This window comes from Dermacentor variabilis, chromosome 3 (genome assembly GCF_050947875.1).
Source record: "Dermacentor variabilis isolate Ectoservices chromosome 3, ASM5094787v1, whole genome shotgun sequence".
Classification (NCBI taxonomy): Eukaryota; Metazoa; Arthropoda; class Arachnida; order Ixodida; family Ixodidae; genus Dermacentor; species Dermacentor variabilis.
This window is the reverse complement of record NC_134570.1, coordinates 108,239,656-108,256,102: the sequence shown is the minus strand read 5'-3', so window position 1 is coordinate 108,256,102 and position 16,447 is coordinate 108,239,656. Positions and strand designations below refer to the sequence as shown.

Below are 16,447 nucleotides of genomic sequence, written 5' to 3'. Positions count from 1 at the left end.
TGTGTAGCGTGTGTGATTGCGGTCATCTGGTGAGCTATGGCATCCGCGGACATAAAAAAGAGGAAGAATCTGGACTTTGCAAGAAAGCTTGAAGTAATCCGGCGTGTCGAGAATGGAGAAAAGAAGTCCTCCGTGGCAGACGCATTCGGCATTCCGTGGACTACTTTAAGTACGTTGTTAAAAAACAAGCAGGACATTAAGCTTAAAGCAGGTGAGGAAAGTCGCTCGGGAGTGTGTCGTGTGCGCCCTGCTGCTTTTGACAAAGTGGAGAAGGCACTCTATACGTGGTTTCTTGAAATCCGAGCGAAAAATATTCCCGTGGATGGCCCGATGTTAATCGAAAAGGCCAAATGGTTTTCTACGGCTCTTGGCGAAGAGAACTTTTGCGGTGGCACTGGATGGCTGCAACGGTTTAAAAACCGCCACGGCATTGTAGGAAAGGCCATTTCAGGCGAAAGTGGGGCTGTCAGCAGCCAGGAGATGCAGCAGTGGCTTTCTGAGAAGTGGCCGAAGATCACTGAGAAGTTTTCGCCTGCAGAAATCTTCAATGCAGATGAAATTGGTCTCTTTTGGCAAATGTTGCCGAATAAGAGACTCGCTCTTCGTGGAACCTCATGCCACGGCAGTAAAATGAGCAAAGTGCGTGTGTCGGTGCTGCTTGCAGTCAACATGGACGGCTTGTGCAAGCTACGGCCATTCGGGATCGGGAAGAGCAAGTCACCGCGCTGCTTCAAGAACTGTAAACAGCTTCCGTCTGCTACGGCTGCAATAGGAAGGCCTGGATGACACGTCGACTTTTTGTTGAATGGCTGCAGGCTTGGGACGCTGAGTTGGGCAAGTCGGGCCACCGAGTTTGCCTTCTGGTAGACAACTGTTCGGCCCATCAAACGACTTGCAAGCTGCAGCACATTGAATTGAAGTTTCTCCCGCCGAACACCACAGCGAGACTGCAGCCCCTCGACCAGGGTATCATAAAGGCATTCAAAGTAGGCTATCGGAAGTGACTTACTCAACAGCTCCTCATAAACCTGCGCATGGGAACCGATCTCAAGATTGACCTGCTCGGCGCGATCTAGATGATTACCGGCGCTTGGGGCGATGTGAAGCAGGCCACAGTAGCCAACTGTTTCGGCAAGGCAGGCGTTGAAGTGGCCGAAGATGAATGTCCGGAAGCTTTAGATGACGATGAGTGCTTGGAGGACACGTTCCGCGACTTGTCCAATTTTCCTGGCGCTGTGCCGCCCGAAGTTACTGTTTATGACTTCATTAATGCTGACAGCGAAGTTCAAGCAGTAGCCGACCTCACTGATAAGGACATTGTGGCTGGAATAGCTGGCGTTCAAAACGGCGATTCCAGCGACGACGAGGGCAACTGTGTTTTCGAAGAAACGCATCCGTGCACAGCCACTGAACTGGCGTCAGCGTTCAGCCTGATTCGGCACTGTTGCGGCGAAATGGAAGGCACTGGGCTCTTGCACCTAGACAGTCTCGAGAAGATTGAGACTAGTGTTTTAATTTAAACTTCATTTCCCAGAGGAAAAAGCAGCCCAAGATTAGTGATTTTTTTTTTCGTGAAATAAAGCGCTTTCATATTGTGTGCACATGCTATGTGATTCGCAGCTGTTCCAATCGGTAAGCCACAATTTTTTATGATCACGAGTGCTTTTTTGGCCTATATCTGTATATCGAAATTTCTCTATATCGAACTATTTTCCGATCCCCGTCAAATTTGATATATCTGGGTTCGACTGTATAACAAACGCATAACAAAACTTCATTTAAGTTAATTATAGAGTATTTTGGGTTTGGCGTCTAATTACTTGATACATAGAACTATTTTAATGCATAAGCATGTTCCTTATAACCAGAAAAACCAAGTTCCCCTGTAATTGAGGGATTTTGCTGGCACATTTGAGAACTTTTCAAAACATTATGTAATCACTGTATGCCCGCTTCTCCCACTGTGATAAGGCCAAGGCGTGTGTGCTTCTTTCTGGTAGCAACTTATATTGCATATAGCGATGGATATTGTGGAGGTCTCGTATCTCACAAGAGTACCGACCACCACGGGATTGGGCTTAGCGAGCCACCAGGCCGCATCAGCCGTTGCCTCTTGTAATCTAGCACATCATTGCACAGGCACACAGGCTGCAAAAGGGGGGCACCCAACACTACGCACACAAGAAAACGCAACATTGTCCAAATTTAGCAGAGACCATTTATTTGTCTCTGAGACAACCAACACTGCACAAATGCCTGGTTCCGGACTAGTGCAGGAATCAAAGGGCTCCCGTGCCAAGGGTGAAAAATACAGATAGGTGCACCGCTAGCATGTCGCTGCGAGAGTATGGCTTCCCGCAACGCGCCACTAGAAAAAGTCCCCGTGGCTGCGTCGCTTGCTCTTGCAATAACCATTGGGCCCACTCGTGTGAGCTCAGGCAATCTCCATGAGCCTCTGTAAGTGCGGCTTAGCGCAGTAGGACTGGCATGTCCACACGCCAGCATTAGGCACCGCTTTTTGCCTTAGCGTCCGGGAAAGGAGATACACCAGGTACGCTCGCCATAGGTGCAAAGGCACCATAGATGAACTCAAGTACGAGACCCTAAAAAAGGGGCCGGTGGACAAGAGATAAACGTGTACCCACCCAGTGCTGTCCCGGAGAAGTCTCCCTCCCTCGTGCTCGCTCTGCCAACTGTACTCGGTCGTGCCTCGGCCGCCAGCACGAGCACCTTGTCTGTGGCCAAAGCCACTCCGACATCTGTCGCGAGTGGAAAGGGAGAGGCGTAGAGGCGACAGAACAGGTGAATGCCCTCACAAGGGCACCAGGCCACACCTCCATCATCACAGTGTGTACTGTAAAGGACTTAGTTTTCATGAGGATGGAATAGTCATTATTTTTATGAACTGCCTCCTTTTTTACAAAAATTACTTTTCAGTGAACAATTTGCATGTCGAAATGCAGGTTTCACTTCTCTGTGTTGTGTAACTCAGCGCCTGCAAATTAGACTTGACTGAAAGCACTTTATATCAAGCACACAGAATATAATTTGTTTGCAAGACATTGAAGATGGCGTTAGTCAGAGGATTCGAATTCTGCAAAGCGAAAATAAATTGTGCAGGTGAACTGACGTGTAAAAAGCAGCATTTTTCTTGGGCATAAGGTTTTCTTAGAGGGGTGCTGAACCACCCCTTGGGCTTGGTGAAATAGCATAGTCCGCGGGTAGCATTTGCTGCTGGGAACACCTCAGCCAAATTTTGCTGTCGTACGCAGTGCATGGAGCTCGCAGGCTCAGCGCCAAGTCACCTTTCTCTCGCACGCTCTCTTTTCAAACAGAAGCCTGCTCCTCACTCTCTTCTGGACACTTTATTTCATAATAAAGTGGATTCCCATTCACTGCTGCTATTGGTAGCTGCAGTCGGTTACGCTCCGTAGATATTGCAGCCGCCACAGGGTGCCGCCATGAGTTTACTGGTTAAGTGCACTGTGGCTCGCTGAGGACAACCCAATTTGACTTACACTTAGCGCGTCATAGGCACCAAAATCGGAAGTCGTGGTGTCTATGGTAACATCAAAAATGAAATTTGAATTGCGCGCCACGCTGGCATCTACAAGGCAGAGCGTTGTGGACACACCCCATTCCACCGTAGTCTTCGCAGTGCAAGGCAAGAAAGAAAGAAAGAGTGGGAGCACAGCGGAGGCCATGTTTGATTGCCAATAACTCCACTTCTGCGAATGCATTGAATTACTTATTGCAGCAAAGTATTTCTGAAATAACATATTTTCACTTCAAATGCCTTTCTCCACTTCGATAAAGAGTGTTCCAGGGCCCCTGTAAGGAAAAGCTGCAACAAGCTTTCTGTTTACCTACATATGCCTTTTGTTTTGCCACGTTTTATTTTAAGCGATGTCACCACTTTCATGAAACATTTAAGTGAAGGCTCTCCTAAGTCTGTTTTTCTGTTAGGCACAAACAGCATCCATGAGAAAATTGAAGTGCACACAGCCCACTATAGTGCCTGGCAGCATATGTTTAATTAGGCACAGCATATACAACAAGCTTTGGCATGTTTTCGCACTTCTAAACATGTGTTGTGCATAATGCGCACTTCTGCGACATTCAAACAAGTATTTGTCAGTTTTTGAACTTATCAACGGCCATTTTTCTCTTCTGCAGGTCACCACAGAGAGCATAGAGAATATCAGGGCTGTTCAAGAGCTAAACCTGGAACCCACCTTTTTTGGCCTGTTCGTCAGCCACCTACTGGTGCCACTTATGTGAGTTTAGTGCTGTAAAATGTTCAATTTTCTTTCAGCGGTATGCAGTCCAAGCCTTTCCTTGCATATTGGGCTGGTGGGAGAAGAAGGGGAACTGAGGGGCTCGATTTTGTTACTATGAATATAAAGCCAGCAGACAATGAAGCCAAGGAAAGCATCGGGGAAATTCGCTGTAGTTGAAATGTAGAAAATAATGAAGAAAAGAGAAATTAAAGTGGACGTAAAGATAACTTGTGGCCTGTGGGAGTCGAACCCACAACCTCCGTTATTACGTAGGTGTTGGACTACCAATTGTGCGACGGCAACGGCTATCAATCCGCCCACTAACTTGGGTACTTATATTTTACTAGATCTAGCCCTAGGAGTGTTAGCCAGTGCTACTCAGAGCCAAGGTGGGTGGATGTGGAGCATTCTTTTTTGCCTGATGACGTCACGTAACACAACTTGGCATGCCCACCTTGACTCGGAGTGGCACTGGCTATTCGTTGTGCTCATTTGTGGTGCTGCTTTCATTCGCTCGGCTACAAGTGATGCCGGCGCTCGCCGCAGAAATGGCCGCCTAAAAGCTGCACTCTAAAGAGTCCCAAGGACTTACTCAATCAGCAGATAAATACGTTACCACGCCTTGATTGTACAAGTTGCGCTGCTCAGGTAACACAGGAACATTGACACACAGACATGAAACATATGTAGGCACATGTTTACGTGCCAGTGTTCTTGCGTATATCACCTAAGCAGTGCAACTTATACAATAAAGACATATCATATCAACTATTTCCTGTCAAAGCACACTTTTAAAAGTACACAGTCTACCTTGTTTTATCACGGACATAATGACTGTGACTGATTTCAATTACGCGCAAGCACGTCCATCATACCTTGCCGAGGCGATGCCATGCCTACAGTGACTGTTGCTTTTGCCCGCAGAGAATCGAAAAAGCGGAGCATCCTGTTTGCACTCTCCTTCGCCTTCTCGCAAGGTGTGATGTTCCTAGTGTACGGCTGTGCCTTTCGTCTGGGTGCCTTCCTGGTTACAAGGGGGGAGATGGAAGCCACCAATGTTTACAGGTGGGTGATACAGTTTGTTTAGTTTCTTTCTGTAGATAAAGCATAACCTGTGCAGTGGCACTGAGGCTTCGCTTATTTTATGACTAACAAGGAAAACCAAAACATGTGCAATGTATTTCATATGGATCATAATTGAAAAATTACAATTTGTTACAGTTGAGAAATGTTTATTGAAGGAGATTGCATAAGAGCATACCCAAAGAAGATTGAACTTGTATATTGTTGTACTAATAGCCAGAATTACAAGCCACTTGTCTCTCTTTCATGATTTTCTTTCTTGTATCGTCTGCATATTGTGTCCTAGATAAACAGTAAATGCATCTGGTTTGCCTTCAACTTCAGAACTGGTTCAGGGAGTGGCTTCCTTCATTCACAATTATCTTCACTGACACATTATAAAGTGCTTATATTAGATGCCATTTCTTTCTAACGCATTCAAACATCATTCTAGCATGAGTTTGCAGCATTTCCTACACTTTCAGAAATGCAAGAGTAGGTCTTATGTATGACACATTAGACAGCTTTAGTAAGAGTATGGAACTGTCGCTAACCCTGTGCAAACCAGTTCATGCAGTGAATCGAGGGGCTCTGGCATTCTGTCAACCTAATTTGCATCTCTCTTACTGAAATGTGCAGTTACTGCCGCCAACTTCTTATTCCACTGTGGTTTTAATATATTTCATCATAAGTTTGGCCATTGGAAGTTCCTCATTTTGCGTGCATGCTCGTGTCCCAGGGTGTTCTTCACGATGGCATTCAGCGCGGTATCTGTGGGCCAGTGGACTTCCATGCTGCCCGACTATTTCCGGGCCAGGCTGTCGGCTGGCCTAGTCTTCAACCTACTCGAAGCGGAGACTGAAATCGATGGTTACTCGGATGGTGGCATGCGGCCTGTAAGTTATCTGAATTTTTACGTGTGTCGACACACAACACGCCTGCACAGTAAAATAAAGTGAACTTAAATAAATCAATGAAATGATAATAAAGTGAGGTGAAGGGCTATCAATGCGTAGACAATCTTCATCTTGTTATAGCATAAAAAGCATGTTGTGCCAAATGTAGTAAAAACAACATGAAGATGCATTTACCACTTCAGTCTGTGCAGGTGCTACAGTGAAGCCTTTATAAATGAATGTATGGTGTTTATTGGCGCAAGGGCCAGGTATGGCCGAAGAGCGCCAGGTTAAAACCCTTTGTTGCATGGTGTCCACTGTAGTGGACAAATTTCTGCGATTTTTAGAGCAAGTTCAGTGTACGCCAGGTGCTCCTGTGCATGCTGGTCACTACAGTGGACAAAAAAGGTGCGTTTTCGATGCGCTAGATGGCGCCACCATACTGCGGCTGCCTCGAAATTTTGCTACGAAGATGGCTGCCCCCTGCTCGAGCGGGTAAGTGACGTTTGTCTTCACTTTTTGGCTTACCATTCGCACATTTCCCTAATTTGCGATGTATAATTATGCGGAAACAAGAAAAGAGATACTGTTAGGTACGCGCCATTGATATTACGACTGAGTAAAACATAGGTCAGTTTTCCGAACAACTTCTTTCAAATGTCCACTGTGGTGGACACCATGCATGGCGGGAAAACGACATGCCCATGTGAGGCTTTTCGTAAGGGTTTACTGCTGCTGCTCAGATTTGAGTGCATTATTTATTATGTTCTATATAGTTTTAACGCAGCTTTACTTTGTTCTCATTAGGAGGATTCCGGCTTCAAAGAAGCAATTAACCGATGCGGAAATCGATAAACTATTGGATGTCCCATTGCCACGGGACCAGGTGAATGCGCTACTTGGAGAAGACTTGCCATCTGGTAGTGACGATGATCGCCTTGACAGTGAAGATGATAGCCAGAACGAAGTAGAAGTGGACAGATGGAGTGATATAACCGATAGCAGTGCGAGTGAGGAGGAAGACGTTGACAGCGATGCTGAAGGCGAGGGCGCACCAAAACAGCATCGCATTCAGAAGGAAAAGCCGAAGGTATGGCGTTGGGATAAGAGAGATATTCCTCATTGCACCAAAGTGCACAACGAGCTGAAGCCTAAGGCTGCAGTTGCTGAAGGCAAAACTGCACTGAAAATGTTCAAGCTCATGTATGGTGAGGATCTCATTGAGCTGCTAACATTTGAATCTAACAGGCACAGAATATCTAATCGTCCAAAAATGAAGGTGATAGGAAAGAATGAAATGGAGGTTTTTTTGGGCATATGCATGTACATGTCAATAGTCGACATCTCCTTTAGGCGTTCGTACTGGTCCTCAAACACTAGGCAGGACATGGTTGCTGACGCAATGACGGTGAACAGATGGGAGGAAATATTATCAGTTCTTCACCTCAACGATGCTGCTTTAGAAAAGAAGAGTTCTGAGGAAGGCTTCGATCGCCTCCAGAAAGTTCGTCCAATGATCGACCAACTGAATGCTTCATTCAAGAATTTGGCTGAACCAGAGTCTTGCCAGGCAATAGATGAGCAGATCATCCCCTTCAAAGGAAGGCACTCGCTAAAGGTGTACATGGCAAACAAGCCAAAAAAAATGGGGATACAAAGTCTGGGTAAGGGCCGGTCAGTCCGGGTATGTTCACGAAATAGAGTTTCACGGAGACAACCTGAAGTCCGACCCGCCTGACGCACCCCAGACTATTGGCCCGTCAGGACGCGTAGTGCTGCGCCTTGCCAGAGCTGTACCTCCAAGTACGTTCCTTTTTTTGACAATTTCTTTGCGTCCCCAGAGCTCCTGGCACACCTAAAGGATAAGAGACTGCATGCGACATGCACCCTGCGCAGAAACAGGGCAGCTAAATGCCCGTTGATGCCTGAAAAAGAGCTGAGAAAACAAGGCAGGGGCTCGTTCGACTACAAAGTCGATAGAGAGCATGGCATCATTGTTTGTGAGTGGTACGATAACAGGCTTGTAATGGTGGCCTCAAATGTGCATGGTGTGAACCCACTTGTAAAAGTGAGGCGGTTTGACCGAAAACAAAAAAAAACACGTTGAGGTCGAAAGCCCTGCACTAATCGCAAGGTACAATGAAAATATGGGCGGCGTCGACAAGTGTGACATGCTGCTTTCTATGTACCGGACCCACCTCAAGACAAAAAAAATGGTACAAAAGAGTAATTTTTCACCTGACCGATTTGGCTGTCGTAAACGCATGGCTGCTATACCGCTGTGTTGCAGCAGAGTGTAAGATGCAGCTAAGCCACTTCAAGTTATCGGTGGCGATAGCACTGATCAAGGCAGAATCAAGGACCACTGTTGATGAAACTGATTTTTCTAATGCACTAGCATGCTCAGCCGCAGCGAAACGAAGGCCGCCTGCGAAAGCAAGCTCGGTGTCCGCAGACGTGCGGTACGACAGCGTAAGCCACTTCCCCCGCCAGCAAACGTGTGCAGCACAAAGGTGCAAAATGAATGGCTGCAAGCGGAAGACAACATACCTCTGCGGGAAGTGCAAAGTGTTCTTGTGCATTGACGGCAAAAGTGACTGTTTTTTTTTTATTTCATAATGAAGAGTAAAGTGCCCTTTTGTTATTGGAAGAACTTTGCCTGGTGGAAAAGGCAAACAAACATTTTTGCTTTCCCCTACCGGAGCTGGTATTCATGTTGTCAACTGTAGTGGACATTCTGTATCTTCCAAAATAAACATTTGAAAGAGATGAAAACATTTTTCCCGTTTTTTCTGATGCAGAAAGACACGAAACAAGAAAAAAATCACAGTTCGCGCACGTAATTATTCCGCATGCAACAAAGGGTTAAAGCCTTTATAAGCAAATATTAAAGGGAGCAGTGAAATTGCTTAGTCTGCAATGAGAGCTAGAAGGTTCGAATGAGAGAAAAGTGAATGACGAGTGAAGAATAACAGCTGTTCTTAGCATCTTTGAGAGTCCTGCAAGCTGATGCCACATATATAGGTGGCGGCAAAGAAATAATGTTACACCGCAATGCACAGCACAGTGCAAGGCAAGCCAAACAACTCGCAGATAACCCATCTGTCCTGCTGACAATCTCCAAAACCCTAATCACCAGCTCCATGAGGCCTTTATAGGCACTGGGCAGCCATCGTAAGGCACCGGCAGTGCACTGGGGAACAGTGCCACCAACACCTGCAGTAAGAGCAATGGCATGTGATGCAGACGACGAGGCGAAAGCGCACATGGCGCTTCCAGGGACTTTGCACTGCTCTTTGCAAGGCCTGGCAAAGTGGAAAACACATTTTCGTACGTCTGCTCTTGAGAAATGTTGCCACTTGTATGAAACGGGTCACATTCATGGCATCATGTAGTATATAAGGCAGAAAACGAGTGCAAATTGCGATGTAAATGCATCCCAACAACAAAGCTCACCGTGGCAAGCTAGGATGTAGAACTCCAGCAGTTTACTGTGCATGTTAACATTGTTGTGCATGTATTTAATGCGTACGTCTCCACTTTTTGTTTTAGCCAAAGCAGAGCAGCATCAAAAATTGTGCATAAAGTTGCCTGTGAATGCGCATGTGCAGACTTTCCACCATTTCGCCTGGTGAGGCCGCGATGAAAAGTGATGGAACTGAATGGCCTTACCAGCTTGAGCCAAGTTCTAATAGCTGTTTGTGCACCAAAAAAACACAATATGCTTTTTTCAGATTTGGTAGCACAGCGTATTTTGGCAATGCAAAACAGAATAAATTATGGAACATAATGTACCAGTGTAGCTGGCGGCTGTGCCTGCTGTACCTGGCATGGTGGTCGCATGCCATTACATTCGCGCCGCTGCCGCACAAAGGTCAAAGGTGCCATTGGTCCAAACTCCTCCAGGCCCCGTGTATATATAGGGGCCACAATGCCACATTTTTACACTTGCACATTCTTCTCACAGATCAAATGACCATTCTGTGAAATATGGGCTAGTTTGAACAGAGAACTATTTTTTAAAAGGCTTTTTTTTTGTTCATTTACCTGTGAAAGTATTTGCAGTCTGGCAACTATCACACATTTGCAGCTGCTAGCATTAGAAACTGCAATCCACTGCTCGCAATGTGCTTGAGCATTGCTTTCCTGTCTGCATCAAAGGTTGTTGGGGCGAAATGCAAAAACACCCGTGTACCATGCATTGGGTGCATGTTAATGAACCCCAGGTGGTAAAAATTAAACTGGAGTCCCCCACTACGGCGTGCCTCATAATCGGATCGTGGTTTTGGCATGTAAAACCCAAGAATTTTTATTTGACAATGGTCTCAGGCAACTGTTGACATCACAGGCCGTCAACAGAAACCACAGAAACTCTATATTACAAGTGTACTGTAGTTCGTCATTCTGCCACAATGTGGCCTTGTCAAAAATAGTATATTGGTTCACCTAAGCCCCTTTGTGCAATGGTAGGTTTGTCTTTCGTGCTGCTTTATCAGCGTGTGTGTGTGGGCGGAGTTGTGCTGGGTAACAAGTTCGCGCCCTGCAGCAAAAGATGCCCTATGCCCTGAAAAGGCACTTGTGTCACTATTGTTAAGTTGGTTGCAGACATAAGACATGCCAAGTTCCCTTTGTTCTACACCAGATCTCCAATTCTTCTGGCTTGGGTGACAGTCCTGCTGGCGTTAATGACTATACCCCTAGAAATGTGTACATGATCATGCTGTATTTACTCGTGTAAGGCCCACCCTCATGTAATGCTCGAATCCCCACTCTGGAGTGCAGAAATTTGGAAAAAATAAGTTTCTAAGCTCACATGTGGCCAAAAGGCCAATGAAGCTCCAAAATGATTTTGTGCAGCACAGCCTAAACTGACCACGGCGAGAATTGAGATTGTGAGGCATCAGCACTTTGCAACAATTCACGATGCACATCAGGCTGCACAGGTACTTGCAAAATTCACCCGTGGCCTTGGTCGTCAGGAAACTTAAAGTAAGTAGTGCAAGGTCGAGCGAAGCAGATTATGGCGGCACGCACGCAGAAACAGGCATGGTCAAGCACGGTCGCGGGGGCACAACACTAAGGAAAAAAATCTGTAAATGAATTTCCTCCTGTGCTGGCATTCTAAAAACAACAAAAATTAGTTTGCCAATACTATCCACTTTTTCATAATGCCCAATTATTCATAGATTTTTGCAACACTGTCCATGTCTGAAACTTCAATTGGCGGCTGTAAATATGTTCGTAATTGGCTGCCTGTGGCTGCATGATTTTGCAAACAGTCTGAGTGCTGTTCAAGGTTTCAGTGAGTAGCTGCCTCATTTAAGTAACACTTCCGAAAACCCAGTTCACCCAGAAAGGTTTCTACAAAAATAAGTGTAGACCTTACGTGAGTAAATATAGTATTTTAAACTTGCATGAAACAAATGTCTGCATAGGCTTATAGAAATACATGTAGCATGTCAGGCATTAACTTGTTATCTACTTTGTTTATTTCCAAAAGTCAGGAGTACAAAAGCAAAAACATACAGACAAGTATCCCCAAGTCAGGGGCTATGCCAGGACCCTCTTTAGTACTTGTAATCAACTTGCAAGTATGTAATTTAAACAAAGATAATTATGCACGTGCCAGCCTTAATTAAACCAAGTAGGTTTCATGTAAGCTCTAGTGGGAAAACATTTAGGAATTTTTGTGTGTCTGCATGCCCATTGCTGACCACCAATAATATCAGGGCTCATAACCGCTCGAAAGCAAAGTGTAGTGTGGAAACTTAACAAATAATGGCACTTTGAGGTGTGATACTACGATTAAATTTTTATATCAAGGAGCTTGTCACTCAAAAGACAACATCCTTTACTTACTTGCTGAACTATATACAAGCTGGCCCGCCCTCTTCTTGTGCGACCTTACGCAGGAGGTGAGCAGCCGAGTGTCCCTCAAGGGAGTCACCTTTGCCTACCCAAGCCGTCCACAAGTCACAGTGCTCCAGGGGCTTGACCTTGAGCTAAGCCCTGGCGAGATGGTGGCACTGGTAGGCGCCAGTGGCTGTGGCAAGTCTACCGTGGTCGACATTCTTCTGCGTTTCTACGACCCCCAGTGTGGGCAAGTGGTCAGTGTAGCTGCTTATTACATGTCTGTTTATTACATGTCTGCTTATTACATGTAGCAGCTGTGGTGTGGCGGCCACATTCTGATGGTGGCAGAATGTAAACATGCTCACGTACTGAGAGTTAGGTGCAAGTTAAAGAACCTTGTATGGCCGAAATTAAAACAGAGCCCTCCAACTGCAGTTTTGCTCATAGTTCGCGAGTTGCTTTGAAATGTTAAATACCATAACTGAAGTTCACTTTTTCTTGTGTTTGTTTGTTGATCTAACAATAGTGCCAGCTGCCCTCTGACAGGAAAAGTAAGAGTGGTAACTCGTGATGGAGACACTTCACATTATGTCCTGCACAATGACAAAGGAAAGCAATCTTGGTCTGGATAGCATAACAGCCGTGCAGAAGGCATTACACAAATCAGAGTGCAAATGGAAGTGTGCTATGCTCACTCACAGGCACATGGGCACACATCTAGCAGCAGTGCTGATTGGAAATCACTTACAGGTGCTGGGATACGGACAGACGAGCCTACAGACTACATGCAAATAATTATGTACACTAAGTTTCATGGGCCACTTATGCACTTTCCTTCCAAAGAGGGCCTGCATGCATTTATTTGAGTATAATATGTCATCCAGCAACCTGTGTGGACAAAAAAAAAATAAATTCCAAGCAAGTTTGCAACAGATCAAAGTACAATAAAGTCGCTGTCCCACTAATCACCTTTTTTGGGACCACAGTAAAATATGTTCATGAACTCAGTTAAGGCATTCTACAATGAATAGAATCACTGTACTTTCTTGTCAACTCAGTGGTTCTTACTTTATTTTTTATTTTTTCCCTTGTTAGCATTGAGACATTTGTTACCTTTAAGGCATATATGGAAGGCGAGGTATGGCATTTCATCTCAGCTTCACTTTAAACAAAAAATGGTAAGATGGCGCTGGGCCACTGAGAAAACATACAATTGGTTTTGCAGTGGTCTTCAGTGAGTTCGTTAAATTAGAAGCGTTGATGTCACTGCAGGTTTTCTTCTCTCCTTTTCTTTTTTATCAGAGGCATACTTTGAACTTTTCTCCAGTGCACCGAGGCTATGTTGCAGAGTTTCATTGTTCTTATTGCTTACTTCATATTGTTGCGGTAATATTCCTCTAGAGGAGCGTCAATGAAAAAGACGCTTTTGATCTGGCGTGCACATTCGACCATATAGTGCTTGCTCTCCTTGTAAATCTATTGTAAATACATTTCCCTGTTGTGTCTGCCTTGTGGGAGCAGATGTGGGAGATACGGGGTTCTCCTCCGTACTCTTGGGACAAAGGAACGACAACACAGTAGTGCAAAAAATCACAAGGGCATTTATTGCACCTTTCATAGATCAATGCCTGCTAGCCGAGTTGCTATCCCCAAAACATGCCGATGGGCGCGCGACGAATCTAGAAGGTCCGACTTACCGCGACCGCATTGCGAGCGAATATATTCGCCCCATGCTGGATCCCAACGCCTGGTCATTCGCGTGTACAGTCACGCGAATGGTGGCACGTTCGAAGGCGGCCACGCGAGACAGTCTCGCAGAAGCATCCGACGGCACCCGCACGGACGTCCGCGCCCGCCGACGACCTCGAACCAAAGAGAGCAAGCGCCTTCCTTTCGGCGCCCAAGTAACCTCGCCTGTCGGCGGCGTTAGCAGCGCAACACTAGCGCCATCTCTCGCACTGCGCTTCAACCACTCCGAGCGCCGCGGGCGCCAGGCCACGCGGCGGGCGAAGCCGCCCTGCAGGAGACGCGCTATGCGGGAAAAACATCAGGGGACGCGCGAGAGTCACGCATCCCCACAGCCTCCACTTTAACATCTTGGTGGAGGTGCTGGGTAAGACATGGAAACAACATGTTGTGTCAAAGGGTTATACTAGTTGTGGTTAGGCGGCATTTGTAGGTGCTAGTATTTTAACCGGTTGGGCCACTATCTTTCGCAAGTTTTATGCAGTATATTCTTGGCAACAGTAAAAATAGAGCTATTATGTAGTTTCAAAACGAAAAGGACACGACAGCTAATGTGCTTCTTCAGTGTGAGGGGGATCCCAACTTAGCCGACTCTTGCAAATGTTAAGGGAAGGGAGGAAATTGTAACGGGGGTAGAGGATAAACTGCCTATCAAATAAAATAAGTGAGCATCTTTCAAGGTAAACTATGTTGACACCTTTTCTGTGCTAAGCGAGTGGCTTGTCACCTTTGTTTAGTTCTCACAGGTTCACTGAAATTCTTAAACCGAACTTAACTTTTGATATGACGAACAGATTCATAAAGCCCAGATGTCTTCATATTACAGGGAGTCCAGTGCATTTCTAAAAGCTGCGCCATTTTGTCAAACTTGATGGTCCGTGGTTGTTGATCCCTGGGTCCCTTGTGGTTTTGCGTGCAGTACTTGGATGGCGTGGATGTACGTGCAGTCAACGTAGGATACCTGCGGCAATGCATAGTGGCCTGCGAGCCACGGCTGTCCCTAATGGACCGCACCCTCGGGGAGAACGTGGTGTATGGCCTTGACCCCTCTTCTGGGGTGCCCAGCCAGGAGGAGCTGGAGGAGGCAGCCCGCATGGCACGTTTGCACGATTTCGTCAGCCAACTCCCCTTGGTGGGTACACCTTAGCACTAGCGTAAGGTAGAGCATATGTGAAACAGCTTTGGTGTTGTGAGTACTGCAAGAGAGCATTTCTTTGTGAGTGTAGTCGGATAAGCGCAGTGCTTCAACACTTGTTTGTGATTAACAGCTGCTTTGCAAGGCCTCAAGAATGATGGCAACCGTCCCGTACAGCTGGGTACTGTCATGTTATGAATAAAGCTCGAATGTGAGAACGCAAACCGCATGAACATGTTTCTTCTTCCACATTTGTCAGTGTGTGCGACACCTGTGTCATTCATTTGCGAGCATTTAGTTTTTGGGCTAGAGCACTTTTAGTGCCCAGTTATGACACACTCATACATTGCAGTTATTCTAATACTGTTTCTTTATGTTAGTGTTTCATTTGTAGCACGATGATGATGGAGTGTCATCGTGGAGTTTAAAGTTGTTTGGTACCGAGACAGACGGAAGAAAGAAAGTGCTTATTTGAAGCAGTGCAATTCTAGCTAATGTAATCTACTACTGATCATGAGGTTGGATGTTTAGTCAATGTCACATAGGTTGGTCCGAGGCAAGGGTGAAACATGCACACCTGTGTGTTAGAATTTTCATGTGCACAAAGGAAATACATATTCACACAGACAGTTTCTTGCAAGAAGTACCCTATTTACTCGAATCTAGGCCGGCCCCGATTCTAAGCCCGGAATGTCCGAAGACAGAAAAAAAAATTTTGAAAACTTACCTTGAGTGTAAGCCGAACAAAAATAGTGAAGACAGCGTTCACAAAATGAAAACCGCGTTTCTTTAATACGAACATGCAGAGTTCACTCTACGCTATCATCGCCGGTAGCCTCGTCGCTATTGCCCAGACCACACGCACGCTTGCGGACGTGCACAAGCTCGCGTCTGTACGCCCATGCATGCACAGACAGTGCGGCACGTCTTGCACGCATCGAAATGCAGCACGACTTCGGTTAACAGCTCCTCTCTGTTATCACACACTTATTTTTCCTTATCGATGTCATCTCCTCGTTGCGGCACACACAAAAGGCATCCCCTGTTGCCCCCTCCAATGACGGACATTTTTCTCATAGATGCTGAGGTCCCACCTGGCTTGAATGTTTGATGATGCCTCTGTGGCTATAGCAGAATTTTTTATTTGAAAGCAGCACTATAGTGGCATTGCCTGTTTGGTGCCATTACGATAACGTCATGCTGTGGGCCACGCTGCACGCCGATACGACACAGGTCAAAATAGCGACATCGCTCAAGTACTTCAGTTGGCTACTGGCGCGGCTAATAGCAGCTGCAGTACTGACTTTTCTAGATGGCGCTAGTTATGCACCACATTTATCATTTTCAATGATAAACTGGCGCATATTTTTTAAATATCCTTGAATCTAAGCCAACCCTACAGTTTAGTATATGATTATTTGAAAAATACTATAGGCCTAAATTCGAATAAATACGGTATATTAAGCTAAGTGCAC

The 16,447-nt window shown here is 45.8% G+C and overlaps 1 protein-coding gene across 2 annotated transcripts in view; it reads left to right on the top strand.

Moving 5' to 3' along the window:
* The window catches only part of LOC142576155 (ATP-dependent translocase ABCB1-like), a 221,568-nt gene that overhangs the window by 162,729 nt on the left and 42,392 nt on the right, over nucleotides 1-16,447 (top strand). For both annotated transcript variants that reach the window (XM_075686122.1, XM_075686123.1), the window contains exons 21-25: nucleotides 4,177-4,277; nucleotides 5,205-5,345; nucleotides 6,082-6,238; nucleotides 12,151-12,345; nucleotides 14,757-14,969. In XM_075686122.1, the coding sequence (XP_075542237.1) occupies nucleotides 4,177-4,277; nucleotides 5,205-5,345; nucleotides 6,082-6,238; nucleotides 12,151-12,345; nucleotides 14,757-14,969 (807 nt within the window). The remainder of the gene's footprint in view (nucleotides 1-4,176; nucleotides 4,278-5,204; nucleotides 5,346-6,081; nucleotides 6,239-12,150; nucleotides 12,346-14,756; nucleotides 14,970-16,447) is intronic.